The 21897-nt window shown below is 40.3% G+C and overlaps 1 protein-coding gene across 3 annotated transcripts in view; it reads right to left on the bottom strand.

Moving 5' to 3' along the window:
• The window catches only part of CORIN (corin, serine peptidase), a 281826-nt gene that overhangs the window by 37534 nt on the left and 222395 nt on the right, over window positions 1–21897 (bottom strand). For all 3 annotated transcript variants that reach the window (XM_045019311.1, XM_045019312.1, XM_045019313.1), the window contains exons 12-15: window positions 16855–17000; window positions 12994–13101; window positions 6065–6178; window positions 1313–1423 (exon numbers count right to left, since the gene is read on the bottom strand). In XM_045019311.1, coding sequence (XP_044875246.1) covers window positions 1313–1423; window positions 6065–6178; window positions 12994–13101; window positions 16855–17000 — 479 coding nt within the window. The remainder of the gene's footprint in view (window positions 1–1312; window positions 1424–6064; window positions 6179–12993; window positions 13102–16854; window positions 17001–21897) is intronic.

The following is a 21897-nucleotide window of genomic DNA, read 5'->3' as shown; positions in this document are numbered from 1 at the left end:
AAATAAAAAACAATCAATAGCTATTGTCTACAAAAAAAAATCCTCTGCTATTATCATCATCACTTTCCCGACCCTGTTTATTGGCTTAATGTCTGCTTTTGTTTTGATCCTGCACAAGAAAGTTTCCAAATGGCCAAAAATGCATTGAGATAAACTTAGGTCCCCCTATAGTGCTACAGTTTGTCACAGGAACTCAAGACAGAAGGTTTTTTGTATGCATTTCTCCCCAAATACATACTGTTTTTATTTAAACGTTGTACTTCTCACTTATTCTTGGATTTCATTCATCCTAACTTAGTTATTAAGCATTTTTCATTCATACTACCCTGCTTTTACCTCTCTATAAGAAAATTCTATATTAATCTTTGATTCCTTCTTTTTGATACTTCAAACTCATGTTTATAGGACATTTTGTGTCCACTGTCTAAGTAATTTTGATAGATGTGTGCACAATGTATTTTCTCAGCATTATGAATAAAGAATATTTGTTTCTCTAAACAACAGGATATCTTTCTCTTTTATACTGAAAATGTCATAAAACATCCAATTTCTTTGTGGTACTGTATTACATTTATACAGAGAAATAGATTAGCTTCAGTAGCATCACATATACAGTGCAGCCAATTGCTGTCTGGTGGAGGTAGGGTATATGGGCCATAACACACACACACCCTGCTTCCTTCAAATATTGCTATCGCTTATGTGGAACTTACATAATTCTTACTCAAAAAGTCATGCTTTAAGAACTCTTATTTTAATAACACATAAAAGCATGAGGCCTTTTTATGGGTGCTAGCACTGCAGGTGGGTAATAGGTTTCTCTGCTGTCTGTCGCCTTTCTCACTTCCACTCTATTCAAAATGGAGCTACCAGGCTTAGTTTCCTCTCAGCACTATTTAAGTCAATGGGAATTCTGTCACTGAATTCAATGAGTACAGGATCAGGGCCCTAGTCATTCTCCCCAGATCACTTCTGTACTTCAGTTTCTTCATTGCCTCTCTGCCTTCTTTTACAGCAGTCTCAAGACTCTACTCCTCACTTCAGAAGCTCTCCACATTTCCATTCAGTCAGCATCACTTCTCTCATCTTAGCCCCTCCTGAGCTTTGCAGTATCTGTACACTTGCCATCTAACCCTCTCTCTTTCTGCTCTGCCCAGTACAGTTTGTACTAACTTTCATGCTTTCCTGGAACAGGCTCCTAGTCCAAGTTCTTCCCAGCCCCACTTTGGAAAAATGTTATAAAAACTCAACTGTTTCATGACATGTACAATCCATAACATCACTTCCAGCCAGTGGCACAGATGAGTCTTACCACAGTTCCATTCATCTGAGTTGTCCATGCAGTCTAGCTGCCCATCGCACCACAGCTCACGTGGCACACAATCATGACTGGCACATTCAAGCTCATCCACCTTGCAAAATGCTGCCGAGACAAACACAAATATTAAGATGATGATTTAAAATATGACTATCATAAAAATGCACACTAAGATCTGATTGGGTAAAGGCATAGGGACAAGTTCAGAGCAGGTTTATGGAGCAGGGGACTAGAGTCAGCAGGCAGAAAAACTATTGGGGATGAGGAGGAGGACTCAGCTAGAGGGGATCTGTGGGAGGCCAGCAAAACCTCAGTGGTGGGAAGTGGTGTCTGGAAATGGGTACATGATTCAGTGCATCCTACCTACTGGGTTTCAACTATGGTCCTATCATTATAGCATTGGAGTCCCTCACAAACTTTAGATGGGAACCTTTTGTTTCTCACTTTTTGCTGGATTGCACTAATCCTAACCCAGATAGTTATTCTGTGTTGATTAGATATTCATCCTTTACCCTGAGATACCTAAAATTCGGAAGTATTGTCATCGTCATTTCAGAGGTGGGAAACTGAAGCATGGAGTGGCTTGCTCAAGGTCACTGTAGCGGGGTGGTCACTCTACTCCAGCCCTGAAGGGGTTAAAGCAGCCCTGAAGAGGGCTGTGGCTGGAAAAAGCTGGGTTGATTGGAGAAGCACCTACAGCTGGGACCACGCCCTAATCAGGCCATGGCTGGCCTATAAGAGGGCCGAGGGCCAGGGGCTGTAAAGACACCCTCTCTCTAGCTTCCTTGAGAGAGAAGGACCTGGCTGTCTGGGAAGCTGAGAAGGGTACCTGAGGTGGAGCAGTGCTGGGGAAGGGCAGAGGGATCTGCGGAGCTCCAGCCTAGTAAACCCCAGGCTGCAGGCCAAGTTAAGGGCCCACTAAAGGGTACTAGGGCTGCCGGGGGGCAGCCCAGATATAGGCAGGGGCAGCTGGTCCAACACCCCTGGCCGATGATGAGTGGTTTACAGACTGCAGTCTGCCCCAGTGAACAGGGGCTAGATGGGGACTGGTAGTAACCACTGAGGCAAGGAGGGGATAGCGAGTTGGGGCTTCCCTTGGGCGGGGAGATGCAGATTGTGGGTTACTGCTGGGGGCAGAACCCTGATGTAAAGGGCACCGGGGTCCAGGAGGGACACGGGGGCCAGCGGCATGTGAGACACCAGCCTGCAGAGGGCGCTCTGGGATGGAAGAACTAATTTCCAGGACGACCAGCAGGAGGCGCCGTGCCGGTAGTCTGTGGCAGAGCCAGGACCTGAACTCAGGTCTCCTGCATCCCAATCCAGTAGCTACAAGATCATCCAATGTCAGTTTGTGCTCATGTACAGTCCCCATAAGATTTTACAGCTACTCCAGCCATCACAAAATCCCCAGGAAGGGCAGTAATGCAACATTACCAGCCCCACTTTATCAGGCTTTCCCCCTGGGGCCCCAGTGCAGGCTGACACAAAGAAGTATAATTAGCACCGTCATGCAGTAGCTATAGTGACTCCAACTCTTAGTTCTTATTAATTTTTGTATATGTCTTATTAGTTTATAAAGTGTATTACTGTACAAGTCAGGCATTTATTTACAACACTAAGACCCATCTTAACATATATCAAACAATCCACAATGAAAACCATAGAACTATGTAAACAGATACTATCTGCTGTGACATTAACAACCATGTGTCTTCAGGCCTGGAACAAAGTATGTAAACCCATAAAAACAAGAACACACACACACACACACACACACACACACACACACACATATGCATGTACAAAAGCAAGAACAAGCTAAACTAAACAACCATGCCTCGCATCATGCCTTGAAGCTCTCTAACTCTGGCTCTGGAAGGCCTCCATGGGGAGCAAATTCAAGAAGTAGAGAGCCCTCAGCTGAGAAGGGGGAGAAAATTCAAGAGGTAGCGAGTCCTCAACTGAGAAGCTCTAGTGCCATTCCTGAATAATTCATCCCCAGGGCTGACAGCAAGAGTAGAGAGGAAGGATGGTGCAATGGTTAGGGTTCTAGCCTGGGACTCAGGAGACCCAGATTCAGTTTCTTGAGGTCACAGACTTCTTATGTGACCTTTGGCAAGTCACTTAGTCTCTGTTCCTCAGTTCCTGTCTGTAAAATGCAGATAATAATACCTCCCTATTTCACAGGGGCATTGTGAGGAAAAGTACATTAAAGATTGTGAGACATCATTCTACAGTTATGGGAACCATATAAGTAGCATAAGTACAGTACCCCAGCTGATCTGAAAAGCTGCAGTTGATTATGTAAAGATGAGTTGCTCTCAGTTATTCACATTTCAAAACATTCAGAGCTTTAGAGACCATCTTGACTTGTGTAATCTGTGCATTAGCTTATGGGTTACACTGAGTCCAAAACTAGCTAGCTAATATGTGTTAAGATAAAATATAAGGGAGAAATGCAAGAAGCCAACAGGCCTAATCCTTTAAAATAGTAACTTAAGCAGTTAACATAAGGATATGAACTTTGGCATAAGTAAATTGTTTAGCTTACCATACGTTAGCAGTAATGCTAGGTCATAAAATGGCATAAGACATAATTTTGCAATAAATAATTTTGTTGACATTTTGCAGAATGCTGATGAGTAACTGCAAAAAGTCAGTTGATGCCAGTTTGGAGTATTTTGTGATAGTCACATCAGCAGATGCTTACTCACAGAATTATTATAGTAACCAATTGACATATATGCTAATGAGTTTGATATAATTAATATACTAATCCATAGATTAGAACAAGGAAATCCCAACATTATTAGGGTGAAACAGTTAGTTATGGGCAAAGGAGACTCATATTCACTCTTATGAATATTCATGACAGTCATCAAACCTTACAATAGGCCTGATCATGAGGTAGGTTGACAAAACCTCAATCCTAGCAATTATTATTAATTAAGCCTGTAAGTCTGTCACAGAGGTAACAGAAATCACGGATTCCATGACTTTCCATGACCACCATGATTTCTGCAGCAGCTGCACCCGTGGCACTCCTGGACCCCCTCCCCCCCGCCCAGAGCACCCACGGCCCTCCACCCAAGTTTTAGTCAGGGTGGGCATTTTTAGTAAAAGTCAAGGAAAGGTCTCGGGCCTGTGAATTTTTGTTTACAGCCCGTAACCTGTCCATGACTTTTACTAAAAATATCCGTGACTAAAACGTAGCCTTAATCATTACGCAAGCCAGAGAGAAGACAGCTGGTGATCCACAGGGGTCCTGTCTCATTACTTCTAGGTCTCCAGAAGAATGGTTGTGAGTATGTGCATGAGATGATACTGGATATCAAATCACATTATTCATACTGTCATCTGGACTGGAACATTTGTGTGTTAACTAACTTTAGTAATACAAATCTTAAAAGAGCAAAAGATCTTTTCCAACCGTGCATGTCAGGGTTCCCAACTGAACAATAATCCTAATAATACTGGATTGGATCTTTGGACAAGAGCCTATCAAACCTCAATGTGTTAAGTTATTAACTGAGAATTCTTAAGTAATCAATCCACCATCAATAAATCAGGCAATACTTGCACCTGGAATCATGCAGGAAGTCAAAAAGAGATTTGAGCACTGATGCTATGTGCTCTTCTAGAGAAGAGCAGCTGCATTCTGTATGGCAAAACATGTGCATTTACCCTACACAGATGGTGCAGACACTGCCTCTTTAAACATCTGCCCCTTCCAACAAGCATCAGAGCTGGTCAGGAATTATATGTCAACATGTTTTTTCAACTGAAAATGTGGTTTCCACAATCGGGATGAAAACAAATGCTGAAATATCAGCATTTCCTGGGGGACAGAAATCAGTTTTTCAATGAGTTCAAACAGACACCATTCCTCTCTTTGGCAGATCAGATGGCAGAAGATGAGACCATAGAACTGGGTTTGATTAAAAGCAGACAAAACAGAGAACCATCAACATATACATTGCAGCCAAAAACATTTCCCAATCTCCACTACTGACTTCACATACACATTGAAAGGATGAGCAACAAGATGGAAGCTTGTACAGCAGCTGCCACTCAGTAGCTCCTCCTCCTCCTCCTCTTCCCATCCCACTGATAAGCTGTGTACTGTGAAAAGGAACTCATGTCAGTTCCTAGCTATCAACTGAAGGAAGGCGGAATTTCTTAGTGGTTGCAGTATAGAACCATTACCGAGGCCCCAATGGGGGTCGCTGGCGCATCCCTGCACTCTTGTTTGCACTGCATGGGATACACTTGTATTCCTCTTGCACTCATTGCCACCTTGGATATGGTGAGAAGGAAGTGACAATGGAAACATAGGAAGAAAGGAGCAAAGGGAGCAGGGGGAGAAACAAAAGCCAAAAAGTCCTGGGATTGGGTAAGACAAGTGGGAGTGAAGAAGATCCGAGCAGCCATAGGTTATATGAAAGGGAATCAAGGGGCTTAGAGGAAGAGACAGCAGCCAATGAGCTACAAATAAAAAATGGCAGACAAATGGACACGTGGAAAAAGACCAGAAAGGGTGAGGTGGAGATATGGAGCCACAGTGAGTAGTGGAACCAGGGAGAGAGATTATAGGATGGAGAGGGAGAACTTTGAGCAACAAGGCTCCAATGATAGGGAGCTAAGGGGAGGGGTGGGGCCATTATGCCTTTAGGGGGCTGCTTCTACAGTTTGTCCAGTGCCCCCCAAATTCTAGATTCAGTCCTATCACCCTGGTTAAGCACTTACAGCAGTTCTTTTCATCCACCTTGTCAGGACAATCTGGAAAGCCGTCACAGATCATGGCGTGCTGGATACACAGCTTGTTCGATGGACATTCCCAAAGACCCCTTTCTCTACAACCTGGACACAGAGAACAAGAGCTTTGAGATATTCCATTTTAACATTTACATGCAATTAGAGCTGTGTGAATGGCTGATTTTTCAGTTAGCTTGCAGTTCTGAGAAACAGGAAAAAAACTGGTTCAGGTCAAATTTAAACAATTTTTTTGAAATTTTAGGTCAATTGAAAAGGTTGGAAAAAATTGTTTCAGGTGAAGCTAAACATTTTGTTCAACCTGAATCTTGAATTGTCATTGGGTCAAAAAGAGAAAGCAAGTGAGAATGACTCTGTAACCCAGTGATTAAAGGGCACTCAGCAGGGAGGGAGAACATTTGGGTTCCAGTCCCTGCTCCAATGACTCTTCAAGGATTTTATACAAAGTAGAACAGCCTCAATAGGAGAAACTGATTTCAGAGTGGTAGCCATGTTAGTCTGTATCAGCAAAAACAACAAGGAGTCCTTGTGGCACCTTAGAGACTAACACATTTATTTGGGCATAAGCTTTTGTGGGCTATAACCCACTTCATCAGATGCATGGAAGAGAAAATACAGTAGGCAGGTATAAATACACAGCACATGAAAAGATGGGAGTTCCCTTACCAAGCGGGGGGTCAGTGCTAACGAGGCCAATTCAATTAGGGTGGATGTGCCCCATACTCAACAGTTGACAAGAAGGGATGAATATCAACAGAGGGAAAAATTATTTTTTTGTAGTGACCCAGCCACTCTCAGTCTTTATTCAGGCCTAATTTGATGGTGTCAAGTTTGCAAATTAATTTCAGTTTTGCAGTTTCTGGAGAAACTGAGAGAGCATGACTGCAGAATACCCTTAGCTGGGTAGTATGGGCACTCCTAGGTGACCAGGGTTCAAGTCCCTGCTCCAGAGTAGCAATTCAAACTTGGGTCTCCCATATCTCAGATAAGTGCTGTAATCACTGAGCTAAAAGTTATGAGGCCACTTCCTTCTCCTGTTTTGTAAATGGTGCCTGAATCTCCTTCTGCATCTAGTCTCCAAAAATCTAAATGTCCCATTTTGATAATGTCAAAACAAATTACTTTGACATTTCCAAACATTTTTCTTTTTTCATATTAACCAAAAAACCCTGCAGAAATCTACATGAATTCATGAAGTTTTGAATGTTGCCCCAGATCTACTTCCAATATCAGATCTTTATAAGATGTTTTTTTCGTTAATGTTTCTGAAAAATTCAAGGTATGTTCAATTTTTAATATATATTTTAAAAACTATCAAAAATAATCATTCCTGGTGAGGGAATAGAAGCAAATTGTCAAAGTAAACTCTTATTCAAATAGGCATGAAATATACAATGGTCTTTCTGACCAATTACTCTTACCTTATCCTTTGCTTGTACTAGATCCATCAATTTAGGCCCTAATTCAGGAAAACATCCATACCAAACTACTTCTGATATACATTACTAAGGATATGTGAGTAGTTCTCATCCTGGATTCCGCACAATTTAATTTAAAAGTAAAGGGCTATGTTCAAAATATCAACATTTAGCATACTCGTCTTTCAAAAATAGAAATACTATGAACTTGTTTCTTTTGGTAATCTCCATTAAATACCATGAATATTTTTTCTTGCAGTATTGATGCAGAGAACAGAATGAGAGGTGGAGAGGAGCTAGCCATATTGGGCATAAGTACATTTCCTTGCTTGCAGTAATCTAATATTTTACCACTGCATCAAGTGGTTACACAGATTCACCCTTGCCAACTATATGCATCTACCTGAAAATTCATTATTATGCAGCTAACACAGCGATTGTCTCCTCCAAGTGACATTAATCAGTTGCACTGGCTTCATAAAAAAATCAGGATGAACTCTTGTAAAACTGGGTCAGAGTTTTTTTATATGTTTCAGAGCGGTAGCTGTGTTAGTCTATAACAGCAAAAAGAATGAGGAGTATTTGTGGCACCTTAGAGACTAACAAATTTATTTGGGCATAAGCTTTCGTGGGCTAAAACCCACTTCATCAGATGAATGCAGTGGAAAATACAGGAAGATATATATAAATATACACAGAGAACATGAAAAAATGGGGGTTGCCATACCAACTCTAATGAGACTAATCAATTAATGTGGACTATTATCAGCAGGAGAAAAAAAAACTTTTGTAGTGATCATCAGGATGGCCCATTTCAAACAGTTGACAAGAAGGTGTGAGTAACAGTAGGGGAAAATTAGCATGGGGAAATAGTAGGCTCCTAGTTTGTCACATGGAGGGAAATTAAGAATGGCATGATGTAGGCTTATAAAACATCTAGCTTTCCAATTTTATCTTTACAGTTTTCTGTAAATAATTATTAAAACATCTCACTACAACATCAGAGTTTCTAAACAGTTCACTTTGATGAAGAAATGTCCTCATGCATCACTGACACAATAGTAACCCAGGAGGCCATAATAATACATGATAAATAGAATTCCCTTGATTTTACTCTACTAATATTTATTTAAAATAGATGGAGTTGTGGCTGCCTTGTTTAATCCATTTTATGGCTGATCACATTGTCTTTCATACTTTAAACTTAATCTGAGTTCAGATTCAGGTGACTGGCCCATGTGATCAAAACAAAAAATAAACAAACCTCGGTTCTGTGAGTTCGCTACAGTACGAGTGGCTTGGACGGTATAGTACTATTAAACTTTTCCTGTGGCTGGAGCTCATGTAGTACACTAGTTTAGCAAAGGATAGCAGTTACTAAGTTAGCAAAAGGAAATGTAGCTTACACAGTATCTATTTCCAAGGTGAACACATTTATGACTGTGAGTGAGAAAAGTTAGCTCACGTGGCTATAGAAATAATTTATGTGGGTTCCTCCATCAGTAAGTGTAATGTGTATACTGAATGCATATAGTACTCCACTTCATTTACATCTTACTTAATAAGCCACATTAGAACTGTTATGAGTTGTACACAGAGGAATAATTGGCCTTCCTGAGAGGTCACGCATTATTGGGGGAGAATAAGCAATATTATGATGAACAAGTGTCAGGAATGAGGACTTGCAGCTGTGTCTGCCAAGTCTCCAGGCAGCCTATGAGCACAGGTGAGCAACAACAGGTCCATCTGATAGGCCACTTTGCCTGACTGGCCGAGGAAGTCAGCAAGTCTACTTTTAAGCCCCACATCAGCAACTGATCACTGGCTCCTCAATGCATGCACTCATGCCTGCTATCTTTTCTGAGGCTGCCTTGCGCCTAGTCTCACTCCAGCCTTGCTCCTGCCTTGTTTCCAGCCTTGCTCCTGTCCTGCCCAATCCACTACAGCTCTGCTTGGTTCCTGACTCTGACTCCAACCACTAGGCCTGACCACCCATGTCCCAGTTCATGACAACAAGAATGAGGCATTATTAATGTATCTTCATTTCTCATATTTAAACACCTTGGTGCTAACAGTCATCAACTGTTGAAATGAATCCAGGTGGGCCAAGGAGGCAATGGCGAGAGCCAGCTTATCATGCTCTGTGTTTGGCTCAGGGTAGGTTGCAGATTCTATCCCAAATCAGAGCTAACATTTGGGTTGAAGGTGCCAATATCTCAGAAGTCGATTTTGTGAAATTCCTGAATGCCCTTCCTATAGTTGAATTCCCTCCTAAGTTACAGAAGTCCAGGGTGGAACACATGTGTGTGAGTTACACTTCCCTGTACCAGAGGAGGGATAGTTTATGCATCCCTGTCCCATGCAGGGCTTTTGTATCTTAGGAATATGTTCAAGGTCAAATTCAGAGTCTTTATCTTCATTTTAAAGGCACTAAATGGTCTAGGCACAGGATACCTAAAACATTGCCTGAAACTCCAAGATTGGGCCTATGTTTGGTATGTGGCTACTCAACGCACATACCCACATCTGTGATCTCTCCTGTCCTTGTCCTGCTCCTCGGGACAATAGAGTTATCCAGGCTCATCTGTGCAGTGGCTAGAGCTTTCTTGGGTGCCAGAGCAAGGCTGCAAAATGAACTCTCACAGGTTCTAATAACCATCACAAATATCACCACTTTCCATTCCAAGTACAAGGTGCAGCTCTTCGACCATGCCTTTCTAATAAATACATATAGCACAGCAGACATATACTGAATGAACAAAAAAACCTTGAGGGGGAAAAGGGAGGCGAATGCTAGTCACATTGCTTAATGTGCTTCTGGAAGGCACACGGACAGCACAATGGTGAGGGGAGATATAAGAACCTGAATAGAACAGAATAAGTGACTTTAGCCTAAGAATCTAAGGGCTTGTCTGGACAAACAGTTAGTACATGGCAAGCTGGGCTGTAAACCTACCGTGCACTAGAGTGCAGTGTGGTAACTGTCTGTATGGGACCCTGCTGCTGCACAATAAAAATTCCATAGAGCACTTTGATCTACTCCACTTTGAAATGGGAGCAGGTCAATGCACACTAGGAACTTTTAGTGCAGCGTAGCAGAGTTCGCATGGACAGCTAGTATACAACCTGCTAGTGCTCTGTAAGTTTGCACCCCACCTTCTGCTGTACTTACTGTTAGACAGGCCCAAAGTTATGCAACAGCCTGACTAAGCATTTACCATTAACTAAATATTTGTTCCCAGCTGCCCTTGATTACTTTTAAAATTTGTACAATGTTTTACTGTCAAGTGTCCTATGACTCCTGAGGACACTACATAAATGCATTAACATTGTTTATCTTTGCATGGTACAGAGGCACCCATTAGAACAGAAGTTCAGTGTGTATATTTCAATGACTCTGGCCATGGACACACAAACTATTTTTGCAGCAGAAGATTGTGAGTTCTATTCTGCATGCCAAATGTGTCATTTTTAATGAGCATCTGTAGAATAAGGATTTTGTAATAACATGACTTTCTTAATTTAATGTTCATGAAAACATGTCTATATTTATACAATCCCCATCTCAAATACTGCTTTCGATGGGAGAAGGGGATTCATGTACTATCTCTCCTTTGTTCTCCTGTAAGTTATGTGTTAACTCATTTCAGGTTTCAGAGTAGCATTGTGTTATGTGTTAACTCATTGTCACTGATATATTCATTGTGCAATTCTTATTACTTGAGTCCTTAAAATTAAATGCCAGGACTTTTTTATCCCAGCTAAAATACTACAGTGAGAACTAGTGCTGCAGCAAACTGTAGAGGACAAAATGCTGATTTTAAACGTTATGCTCCTGCACATCCACAATACTCCTGTTTGCTACCTTTCTGCTACCTACTTGCTATCCCCAGTGGAGTAAGCAAACTCTCAGATGTAGAGCAAAAGCTGGCAGAGCTGGCTCCTAAGACAACCAAGCAACCCATCCAACCCCAGAGGGCATGTCAGAGCAAGGATGGGCAGAAAGGGAGAGGGCACAGCTGGCACTGAGCACAGCTCTGTTCTGCCAATTTAAAATTTGCAGATGGACTCTTACAGGCAGCCTAAGGGCTGTTCTAACTTACACTTGAGCCAGGGCAGCTTGAGAATGAGGGAGCTGTAAATGGCCCCCTTCATCCTGTGATGTGCAGATCTTGTCACAGGACATAAATGGACATAATCAGTCTGGTTGTCCTAACACGGTATCCACTACTGGTTGTTTATGGAATCTAAAATATACATTCTGTAAATATAGGTTGGTGAACTAATGGTACAAAAACCAGTGTGTTCTTTTCTTTAAAAAAATAATAAATCCAATATATTCTGAGCTCGCCATTTACACAGGGAAAGTTCAATGATCTCTGAGTTTGTCCTACACACAAAGAATATGAATGAGTTAGAGACAGCAACTTCTAGAGCTCTAAAAGCACTGGCTGTTCTTCAGTAACATCATTACCCATGGTCAATGTAATGTCATTCTGACAGCTGTAATTTTCTAGCAGATGCAGCCTTCCATATTTATAGAGGCTGATAAGAATTCCGTTGATTGCTAGCAACAGTTTGTCTAGACCAAAAAGAGAGAGATCTACTTAAGAAATTTGTTTTATGTATTAAAGCAATATTTCAGACCTTAAAGTCAAGGAGTATAAAATGACTCTAAAAGTTAGTTAGCTATTAGTGTTCTCAGGAGTTAAAAGCAAGTGTCAATGACAATAATTTTGAAGGAAGGGCAACCAAAACAATTGTTATTTAACTAGATTTTTTCCCCAGGGGATTTGCTCATTGTTGCTCAGCCAAAGCACTTTCTCTACATTGAAGAGATAAGAGTTGCTTTTTACCATGAAAAAACTCTGGAATGAAACTGAAAATGAAGCTTGCAATTACAAGTGATATTCTTCAGGCTACTGCTGACAGCTGAAAATTGACAACATTCCTGACACTTCCAGTTTTGGAACCCATTGCAGTAAGAGAGACTAGATTATAATAAGGTCTCTAGCCTGTGTTCAAACATCATAAAAATAATGTTAATATGTAAACATTTAAAACTGTAATTGAATATTCAGTGCCTGATTCAGCACTCATTCCTTTTTTATGCCAGTATAACTCCATCAGTATAGATAGAGCAATACAATGGGGAATTGAGCCTTCACCATTAAAGATTTCCTCCTAAATGATAAACTAATATTCAAACAGTCTGGAAGCTGGCTTACCAGGGCTCCCACACTTTCAATGTCACAAATGATGTTCATATTCAGCAAACAGGATGTGGCCTGCACTAATTTTACAACCAGCCATTAAAAACTCAATTATTTCCCAATATATTTCACAGATTTTTCTTGAGGAAAAGGGGCTTATCTTTTGAACTTTCACACTGTGCGCTGAACAAAATGACAGAGAGCAACAGTTATGTCCTCTGATACTCCAGCCATTTTCCATTCAATCAACTGACTCATTTTGTTTATTTACCACAGTTGTCCTCGTCACTATCATCTTCACAGTCAGCCTGGCCATCACATCTTCTGGAGGCCAAGACACACCTTCCAGAACGGCACTTGAAGTGACTGGGTGAGCACTCTGTCAATGTCAGAAAACATAACACTTTCAGCAAACTGGAAAGCGTTAATTATCACACAGTACTATTTATTTATTATTACTATTTATCACTGTGACTGAGTTAAATGGATAGAAGACGGGAACAGAAACCCTGTGAGATACTAAGTTGGAACTATGCAGAAATGGAAACTATCCTGGATGAAAATACGGAGGATTGGGTGGGTTTGAGTACACATCACTAATTTCCCACAGCTATCTCTTCATATACTGCCACCTCTCAAGTTTCAAAGCCTCACAACATTATTGACAGATATTGTTTAGGTTGAGGGCACTGCTTTTCTAGTTATATTGTCCACTGATGTTGTGTTGAACAGATAAAGGTAAACGATTCAGTGTGTTGATTTTATAACAGATAATAAAATTTAGCAATTACATGGCCTTTTTTTAAAATTCAGAGTGCTTAATAAGTATTCACCAATTAATCCTCACATCACAATGGCTAGGAAGGATTTTCAGGAAGTGCCTTAGGGGAAAAAAGTACCATTGAAAGTCAATTTGGACTTTTGCTCTTAAGTCAATTAGGGCTAGATTCACAAAAGGATTTAGGTGCCTAACTGCCACTTTAGGTACCTAAATCCAACATTTAGGTGCAATTGAGATCCTTACAACCCCTGCTCAGCTGCTACCTAACCCTGGAGCCACCTAAAGTCCCTAGGCAGCTGAGTTTCCACCATTTAATTCCCCAAGGCACCTAGGTTGCCTCAATCTAGGCAGCTGGCTAGCTCCTATCTCTGGCCTAAGTCCCAGTGCGATCCTCAAACAAGGGATTCCTCTGCTTATCTTGCTGTGAACCCAATCCAAACCAACCCAAACCCAACTTCTCGGAGCACACTTATACACATACAAAGTTACAAATAAAACTCATGACCTTAAGAAAATAGTAATGTTTTCCACTTTCTTTTAAACAAAACGAATTGTGTTGACTATCACCGCTTGGGGATAAAGTCTGCTATGAGTAAATTCACTTGAGTTCACTGGGCACACCATCTTGGTGCAGTTCATTCTTGGATTCATCACATACTGTAAGGTAGCTGTTTTGGGGAGGTTAAATGATTCAATACTGTAGTGTTTTTGCCAGCTAAGGTTTAAGTGGGAAAATCACCTATATTCTGTAATCATTAATAGGGCTCCGTGTCTGTCACGGAGGTTGCGGAACTCATGGATTCTGTGACTTTCCGTGACCTCTGTGACTTCCGCAGCGGTCACTGTGGCTGACCCCAGGGCTGCCCAAGCAGCAGGGGCCAGCTGCTTAGCTGGCCTTGGGGCCAGCCACACCGCCGCTGCTGGAGCAGCTCCGCAGCCAGCCACTCAGGCAGCCCTGCTGACAGCTGCACCGGCTGCTGCTGGTCCCCAACAGTGGTCCCCAGGGCGGCCGGAGCAGCCACTGCTCTGACAGCCACTGGCAATGGTCCTCAGCCGTGCCCTGAGCCGTGCTCTCCCTGCAGTAGTACCCCCTCCCCCCCGCAGCAGCCTCCCCAAGATTTAGTCAGGGATATTTATAGTATAAGTCATGGACAGGTCACAGGCCATGAATATTTGTTTACTGCCCGTGACCTGTCCATGGCTACTTACTAAAAATACCCATGACTAAATCGTAGCCTTAATCATTAAAATTTAAAAGGTTCTCAAAAGTCTAATTTATTTTGCTGTAGTATCCTTCCAAAATATTTATTATAGTATTTTAAACTTTCCAAGAAGGTTTGTCTTTCTAACTAACATTGGCAGCTGGCGCAAATGTTTCATTCAACAAATATGAAATATTAGCAGTGAGTCAGCCTTTGATAGCAGTGCTTTACTAAGCAATTAGGCTATTTACAAAGGAGTAACTAACAGTATAAATTTCTCTTTTGATTTGTTCTGCAGCGGTGTCAAACCCATATTGTCAGTGACAAGATAATAAATGGACAGCCAGGTAGTCAGCCCAGTAGCCACATTCTATCTTACTAATTTAACTGAGATGTTCCTGAAAGGGACTTTAAAGGAGATGCTGAAAAAATGAGTGCACCCAATTTAACTCTGTAAACATTTCACAGTTGTTTTTAAACATTAATTTAAAAATGTATCCAATTACATCCTACCACCCAAAACCAAAGTTTTTACTCCACACAGAGGAGGGATAGAAGTTAATTTATACACTGCAGATTAACACCACATTATTTTTCCTAAAACTGGGGATTTTCACTAGGATCCCTTGCAGCAGAAGTTTGATTTTATTTCCCCTATGTAGTACCTTCTATTAATGGATGATTATTTCCCCTCACCAGATTGCTGCAGGGCATAGCTTAAGGCTGAATTTACTCCTATGTCTTCTAGCTTCTCAGTATAAACTGTTTTATTATTATTACATGATTTATGCACATCTTTCATGGTGATTTGGGCACACAGACATTGGTGCAGAGTGTGGAGTACAGGAAGTAATATGTTCTCACTGTCCTGGTCCACTCAGAAGACTGTCAGTCATATTCTGCACTAACCAGGCCAGTCCAGGTAGGGCATGTTGCATTAGCCTAGCCTAGAGATAACAAAGGTGTGTACAAATGGAATTTGGTCCATACTGTGAAGGTATAAAAAAAGGTGGATTTGCTCACTAATGCAATCTTAGAAACCAGGAAGCAACAAAGACTTTGTAAGGCCTCCCGATTGTGACCCAATTTGGTGATCAGCAGATAAACACCTTGGATGCAGCTATACCCTTTGTTGAACCCTCAAATGCTTCCCTATACAAGTCAGCATCATATCTTTCTCATCTAGCTGGATTGTAAAACAACTGGCTTTCATCTGTGATCCAATCTCGATCAGACACCAGGAGACTGTGGAGACATCTACGTCTTAGTCAAATGAAAGGTAGATTAAAGAGTTGAGGGTAATAAGCATATTGCTGATACTCTAGCTCATGTCACCTCACTGTGACAACAATTAGCAAAGACTTTAAAAAAAATGAAAGGCAGAATGGAGTTGCTCGACTCCGCAGCTGAGGCTCTTCAGTTAGGAGGAGCAACTGTACAACACCAGCCTCCCTCTCTTTATAGGGAATAAACAGAATCATTTAAAGGCAATTCCATTCATGTGTTCCAGACTCCTGATTTGCATCAACAGTATTTGGTGAGCAATAGCATGGATGGGTTCAAGACATCTGAGGTAGTCAGCCATTGTTGAAGTTGGCCTGATACAATCCTTTCAGACCTTCCCCCAAAAGGAGAAAGAGAGCAGACAGTAGTTGGCAAGTACACTAACATCTGTAGAATTGGTTTCTTAAGCAAAGACTGGATCACAGTTTGTTTGTTTAGCATTGCCAAGATCTTGGCTCTCCCTTAGATAAACAGTAATGCTTCACAGCAGCAGATTGGCAGGCCTGCAGGTAACTGGGCTCATGTGCAAATACAGGCAATGGGGAGGTGTTATCCATACATCTCAAGTGTGGGTAATCAGAATGAGAGTAATTTTACCCTTCCCCAGAATAAAAGCTCTTCAATTTCTTAACAAAACTTTCTCCTAGAAGTAAATAGATAATACGTAGTTGGAAGAAACAGGAATTCTCCCAAATCTGATTTTGAATCATTTGCACAGTATATTAGCCATACTGAGAGTTTAATTCACCTACTTGACATAATATAATTTAAAGAGGGTGTATTAAAGTATTAAATGGGATCACTAACTTACGGCAAGCGACAAATTTATATTCAATATCCAATTATAAATAATCTAACTAGTAACCTTCCACATCCTCGTCAGGTGTTAGGCAGGTTTGGTTGTCTGAGTTTTCTTCTGGGAACTGAGTGCAGTCTGTGTCTTCTGGCCACTGCAGGCCCACAATTCCAAGCACAGATTCACAGCGTTCTTTGGAATGCTCACACAGCGTCCTGGAGGGATGAATTGGAGAGGGTGAGTGAAGACATAGGGTGGAAAAACATGTCATGACAGGTTACCAACTATTGCTGGAAACTAGCACACCTAGCTGGGGATCTGAAGAGGGGGGAAAAAAGCTGTTACTCTTCTTTATATGACAGAAAACTTTTCTTACATGCATTTAACTTTCTTGAGACTAAAGAAAAATATATTAAAATGTTTCATCACTGCTAATATTTTTGTTAAGAAAATTACGGTAAGCAAACTATTGCCTGAGTCATACCATAAAAGTCACAATAGCAATTGTAAAGTTTCTTACAAACACCCTTCACTCAGATGGAAATGACAGAGGAGCCTTTCTTAAAGCAAAAGATACTAAACTCCTTTCTATGCAGAGAGATCAGGGAAAGATATTCTTCTAGAAGAAATTCTTAAACGAATCAGTGTAACAATACTAATGTTTCACAGCTACACTGAGACCATCCTCCTGAAAGATGCCAAAGCACTTCACAAAAAGCATACATACTGCACCAATGAAATATTGTCTCTTGTGATGTGGAGGGCAGCAGCCATAGCACATTGCATAACAACTAGCAGGGAAAAGAACATTTTAACCAGGGACACTGGATCATATGCCTTATCTTACAAAGAAGTGCCATAGGAACTTTTAATGTTCATAAAGGACAGGCAGGTTCTGGATTTTTAAGGTCTCTTCTCAGAGACCCACTCACAGGGTGTAGTACACTATCTACTGCACAGATGGTTGCAGGGCTGAATCAACCCTGCCTGTATTTGAACCTGTGGTTCCAGGCTGTCTAGGGATTTCAAACCTGGAAAACAAAAGAGCAAAAGACTTTTCAGTGAATTTTGTAAAATTAAGATGGTTTGAAACAATGTGACCTAGTTTTGAGGGTGTGGTCACTTCAACCATCAACATTTGTATCAGGCTATAGAGGCAAGAAAATTGTGTTGATGTTGAATATTTATTTTCCATCATAGAAACATAGGAATTGCCATAGCAGATCAGATCAATAGTCCATCTAGACTAGTATCCTGTCTCTCAGAATGGTGAGTACCAAATACTTCAACTGAATGGAAAGAAAACCCATAATTGGAAATTTTGCGATAACTTTTCTATAGGCGAAGCTTCCTCCTAACCACAGGCAATTATTGATTGGCTTATGTCCTGTATCAGGGGCTGATATGTTTATAAAAAAATTTTTTCTAGCTGAGTAACTGCAGATGATATTCTTATATTCATGGAATGGTCCAGTCTTTTTTTGAATCTTACAAAGATCTTTGTTCCAATTATATCTTTTTTCAGTTCCACAGGTTAATTGTGTATTGTGTAAAAAAGCGTTCTATGCATCTGAAGAAGTGGGCTGTAGCCCACAACAGCTTATGCTCAAATAAATTTGTTAGTCTCTAAGGTGCCACAAGTATTCCTGTTCTTTTTGCGGATACAGACTAACACAGCTGCTACTCTGAAACTTGTTTTCAGTTGTAAATGTTGCCTTTCAACTTCAGTGAATGTACCCTTAGTTCTTATATTATGAGAAAGTTATTTAACAGAAGGGTCCAATTTGCCTTCTCTATATTTTGTGTGCTTCTGTCACGTTACCTCTAATTTGCCTCTTCTCTATACTAAACAGCACTAATCTTTTTAATCTTGGCTTATATATGGAAGTCATTCCATGCTACTAATTATTATCATGGTCCTTCTCTGGACCGCTTCTCCTTCTGCTCTGTCACTTTTGAAAAGGAGTGACCAAAACTTAACATGCTGTTTAAACCAAGGTCATACATACTGTACCAACAATGCATATAATGACATCATAATATTTTCAGTATAATTCTCAAATTTAATTTGGTTTTGGGGGCAGGTTTAAAAAAAAGGTTTGTTTTTGTTTCTGTGCCTGAACCTTTCATTTAAATAGTAAGAATGAAGTGTGCTTGTATTTTAGAGGGGTGTGTGTGTGTACAGTGCATTCTACTGAGAAAAGCTGCAAAATCTGTTGCTTGTGTGGCAAGTGCTGGAAACTAGAGTGGATAATGGCAGTTACCTTTTGTAAAGGCAAAAGGCATCTGCATATTCTTTTCAGTTAGCCACAGAAAACCATTCAGCTATTTTACTTGTGACTGTAACAGGATTCACTTAGAATGAGAATAGAATGAACTCTATTTCTGTGCCCACTTGAAATGAAGCACAGTGTACTATAAAGAGATTCATTTTATAAGAATGGTCTTGAATCAACTTGCTTTGTTACAGCTCAGCAGCAATCTGTTTCCTTTTAGATGTGCCTCTCCTCCAAACAAGCTTACTGCTCTGTGTTGATTCAAATCACATTTGAGCAGTTGCCCTACATTGTTTTGTAGTTTGGCCTCAACCTTCTGAATTCCAGAGTTTTCTGCTCTGCTTATTTTCTGATGACAGCCAGAGCAGTGAAAACAATAAAATAGATTTTAAAAGTTTTGGTCTAGTTTACTGAAACATCTGAGTAACTTGTGCCTTCAACATGTCCCTGCTCCTTCAACCTCATCCCTTCAAAAAACCAACTTTCTCTCAGAGAAGACAGTTTCCAATAACTGCTGCAAGACATTCAGTTTTAATTTTGGGGGAATAATTAAAATGCAGTTGACGTATCAAATAGATGTCTGAAGCCAATAACAGTGCAGATGTTAGCTCTTTGCAATATAGCAAGAAAAAACAGCACACGACTTAGAGGGACAATAATATTGCCTTTTGCTGTTCCAGTAAAATGTCTTCCTTCTGGGGTAATGGATGGATTAGAGGCTTGGTAACAGAATACGGAGGCTTTTTTTTTACTTGTAGGTCACTAGTTCAAACCTGGTCTTGGTTGTATTGATCAAAGTTGACATTTGCTGGCTATTTGGCAGTCTGTGTGAAATGAACTGGTGGTCTGAATCTTGTTCTTAGTTAATAGGCAACCACAAGAAAATAGAGACAAACTACCACACTAGTTTGGCAGAGCCAACAGAAAGTCCAAGGAAGAAATGGGTAGCAGAGAACAAGGATGATGGTCACTGGCAAAGCAGTGAGGAAGCTCTCTCTATTTTGTATTAAATCAGGGACTTCAGTCTCCAGGATTTTCAATCTAGCACCTTCCATAAATATTAAACTAATTTAAAAGTAAACTGAAATAAAAGTGGTGTAACAAGGCCTCAGAGAGCCCTCTTGCAGGAATAAGCAAGGGACCCCCTTCCCGATTCTACCCCCAACACCTCACCCATTGAGCTCCAACACTCCCCACTTACCCCATGACATAGGAGCTAAATTTGAGTGAGTTGCATTGTGACCCCATTTGCCAGGTGAAGTGTCAGAGCATTGCTCCATCTGGTTTGGCCTCCATAACTTCATGGACCTTGGTCTGACTGCACCACTTGCACCACTGTAGCTACGCCACTGTGAAATATTTCCTTGCTCTCTGCCAAATGCCATTAATTCAAATACAGGGTTGACACTGCACAAAATGATGGGAACATCTAAATGACATCGGTCGTGAGGAAATTTAGTCTTCCAGAAATCTGTTGCTGCCAGCACATTCTTTATGCCATAGACCTGATAGATCAAACAATCAAAGTCGCTAGAAACTACTTGCAAATAAAAATAATGTCATCTCAAAATCTTGGAAGGGCAGCTCTGAATGTGGAGGGCTTGAAGGTACATGCCCTTTGTCGCTGCAGAAGTGCTATGTACTGTTCAGTTAACAGGATCAGGGCTGATACCACAAATGCCTTATTAAAGGTGAACCACATTGCACAGAATTTGAAATCATACATCACAGATCAGTAAGTTGCCTCAATAATAGCCATCTTAATTTTCAAAAACTAGTTCAACATGTTCCCCTTGCTGTACATGACCTTGTTCAAAGTCTTCTACACTAAAAATAAAGCATAATGATCAAAATAATAATAAAAAGGTGATAAATTAGGTGCTCTTCATAAAACAGGGACATATGTTATATACCTAGAAAACAGAAATAAAATTGCGGATCATTATTACCTAGAATAGAAAATGGAGATGAGTATCCCCAGTGTCAATAAATCTTATATTCATCAGATGGGTATATGTTATAATAGATGTATGATTACAATGTGAATTTGAAATCCAAGGTTGTAAATTGCACTTGGACTTAGAAAGTTTATCGCAGGGAAAATTACATTAGCTGAATTTTGTTTAATGTTTACAGAAAAAGATAGGTCAAATACAAGATGTATGCACTGTTCAAACCACTTAATCACTGCTCTCATTGAACAAGGGTGTGCTTCATTTGTAAAGGTTGAAGCAGATTCTAGGAAAATAGTCTATTCTTAGAATTTTCCAAGGGAAAGTAAATAAATAGTCTGCTTTTTAAGAGGTTCAGACAGCAATTAAATATTTAAAAATACATAATTTATATTTCTGTCTCTTGCATTTACCCAAGTTAAATCACAGTCCACTAGGATGAATCCATTTCTTTATAGCTTCCAAATAATTTTTCTATTTCTATCTATTACTGTGTCCAAAGTTCTTCCTAAATCAGTATAATCTGTGAATCAAATATAGCAATTTACTACTTAGTCCATATTTTAATGGCAACACTTAACATTACAAATCCCGATGCTGATACCTCTGGAAACTTCTCTTGATAAAAATAATTCTCTTTTTACGATCTAGGATAGGACAGAAAAACTCGAGACCTTTATGAAAATAGTTCTACTAACATTAGTTTTTGTAAAGCTATTCTTTAAAAACAAGTGAAATTTTGTGACTAAAGCTAATATTATTAACCCCCTAATTTGCTAGGTAGACAAAGACAATCCCTCTCTGTCCTGTAGAGCAGACAGTCTAATTGTTGTTCCTTTATTTAAAAACAACAACAACAACAACAACAACTATGCAACAACTAA

This window comes from Mauremys mutica, chromosome 5 (assembly GCF_020497125.1).
Source record: "Mauremys mutica isolate MM-2020 ecotype Southern chromosome 5, ASM2049712v1, whole genome shotgun sequence".
Taxonomy (NCBI): Eukaryota; Metazoa; Chordata; order Testudines; family Geoemydidae; genus Mauremys; species Mauremys mutica.
This window is presented reverse-complemented; position numbering and strand designations above follow the sequence as displayed.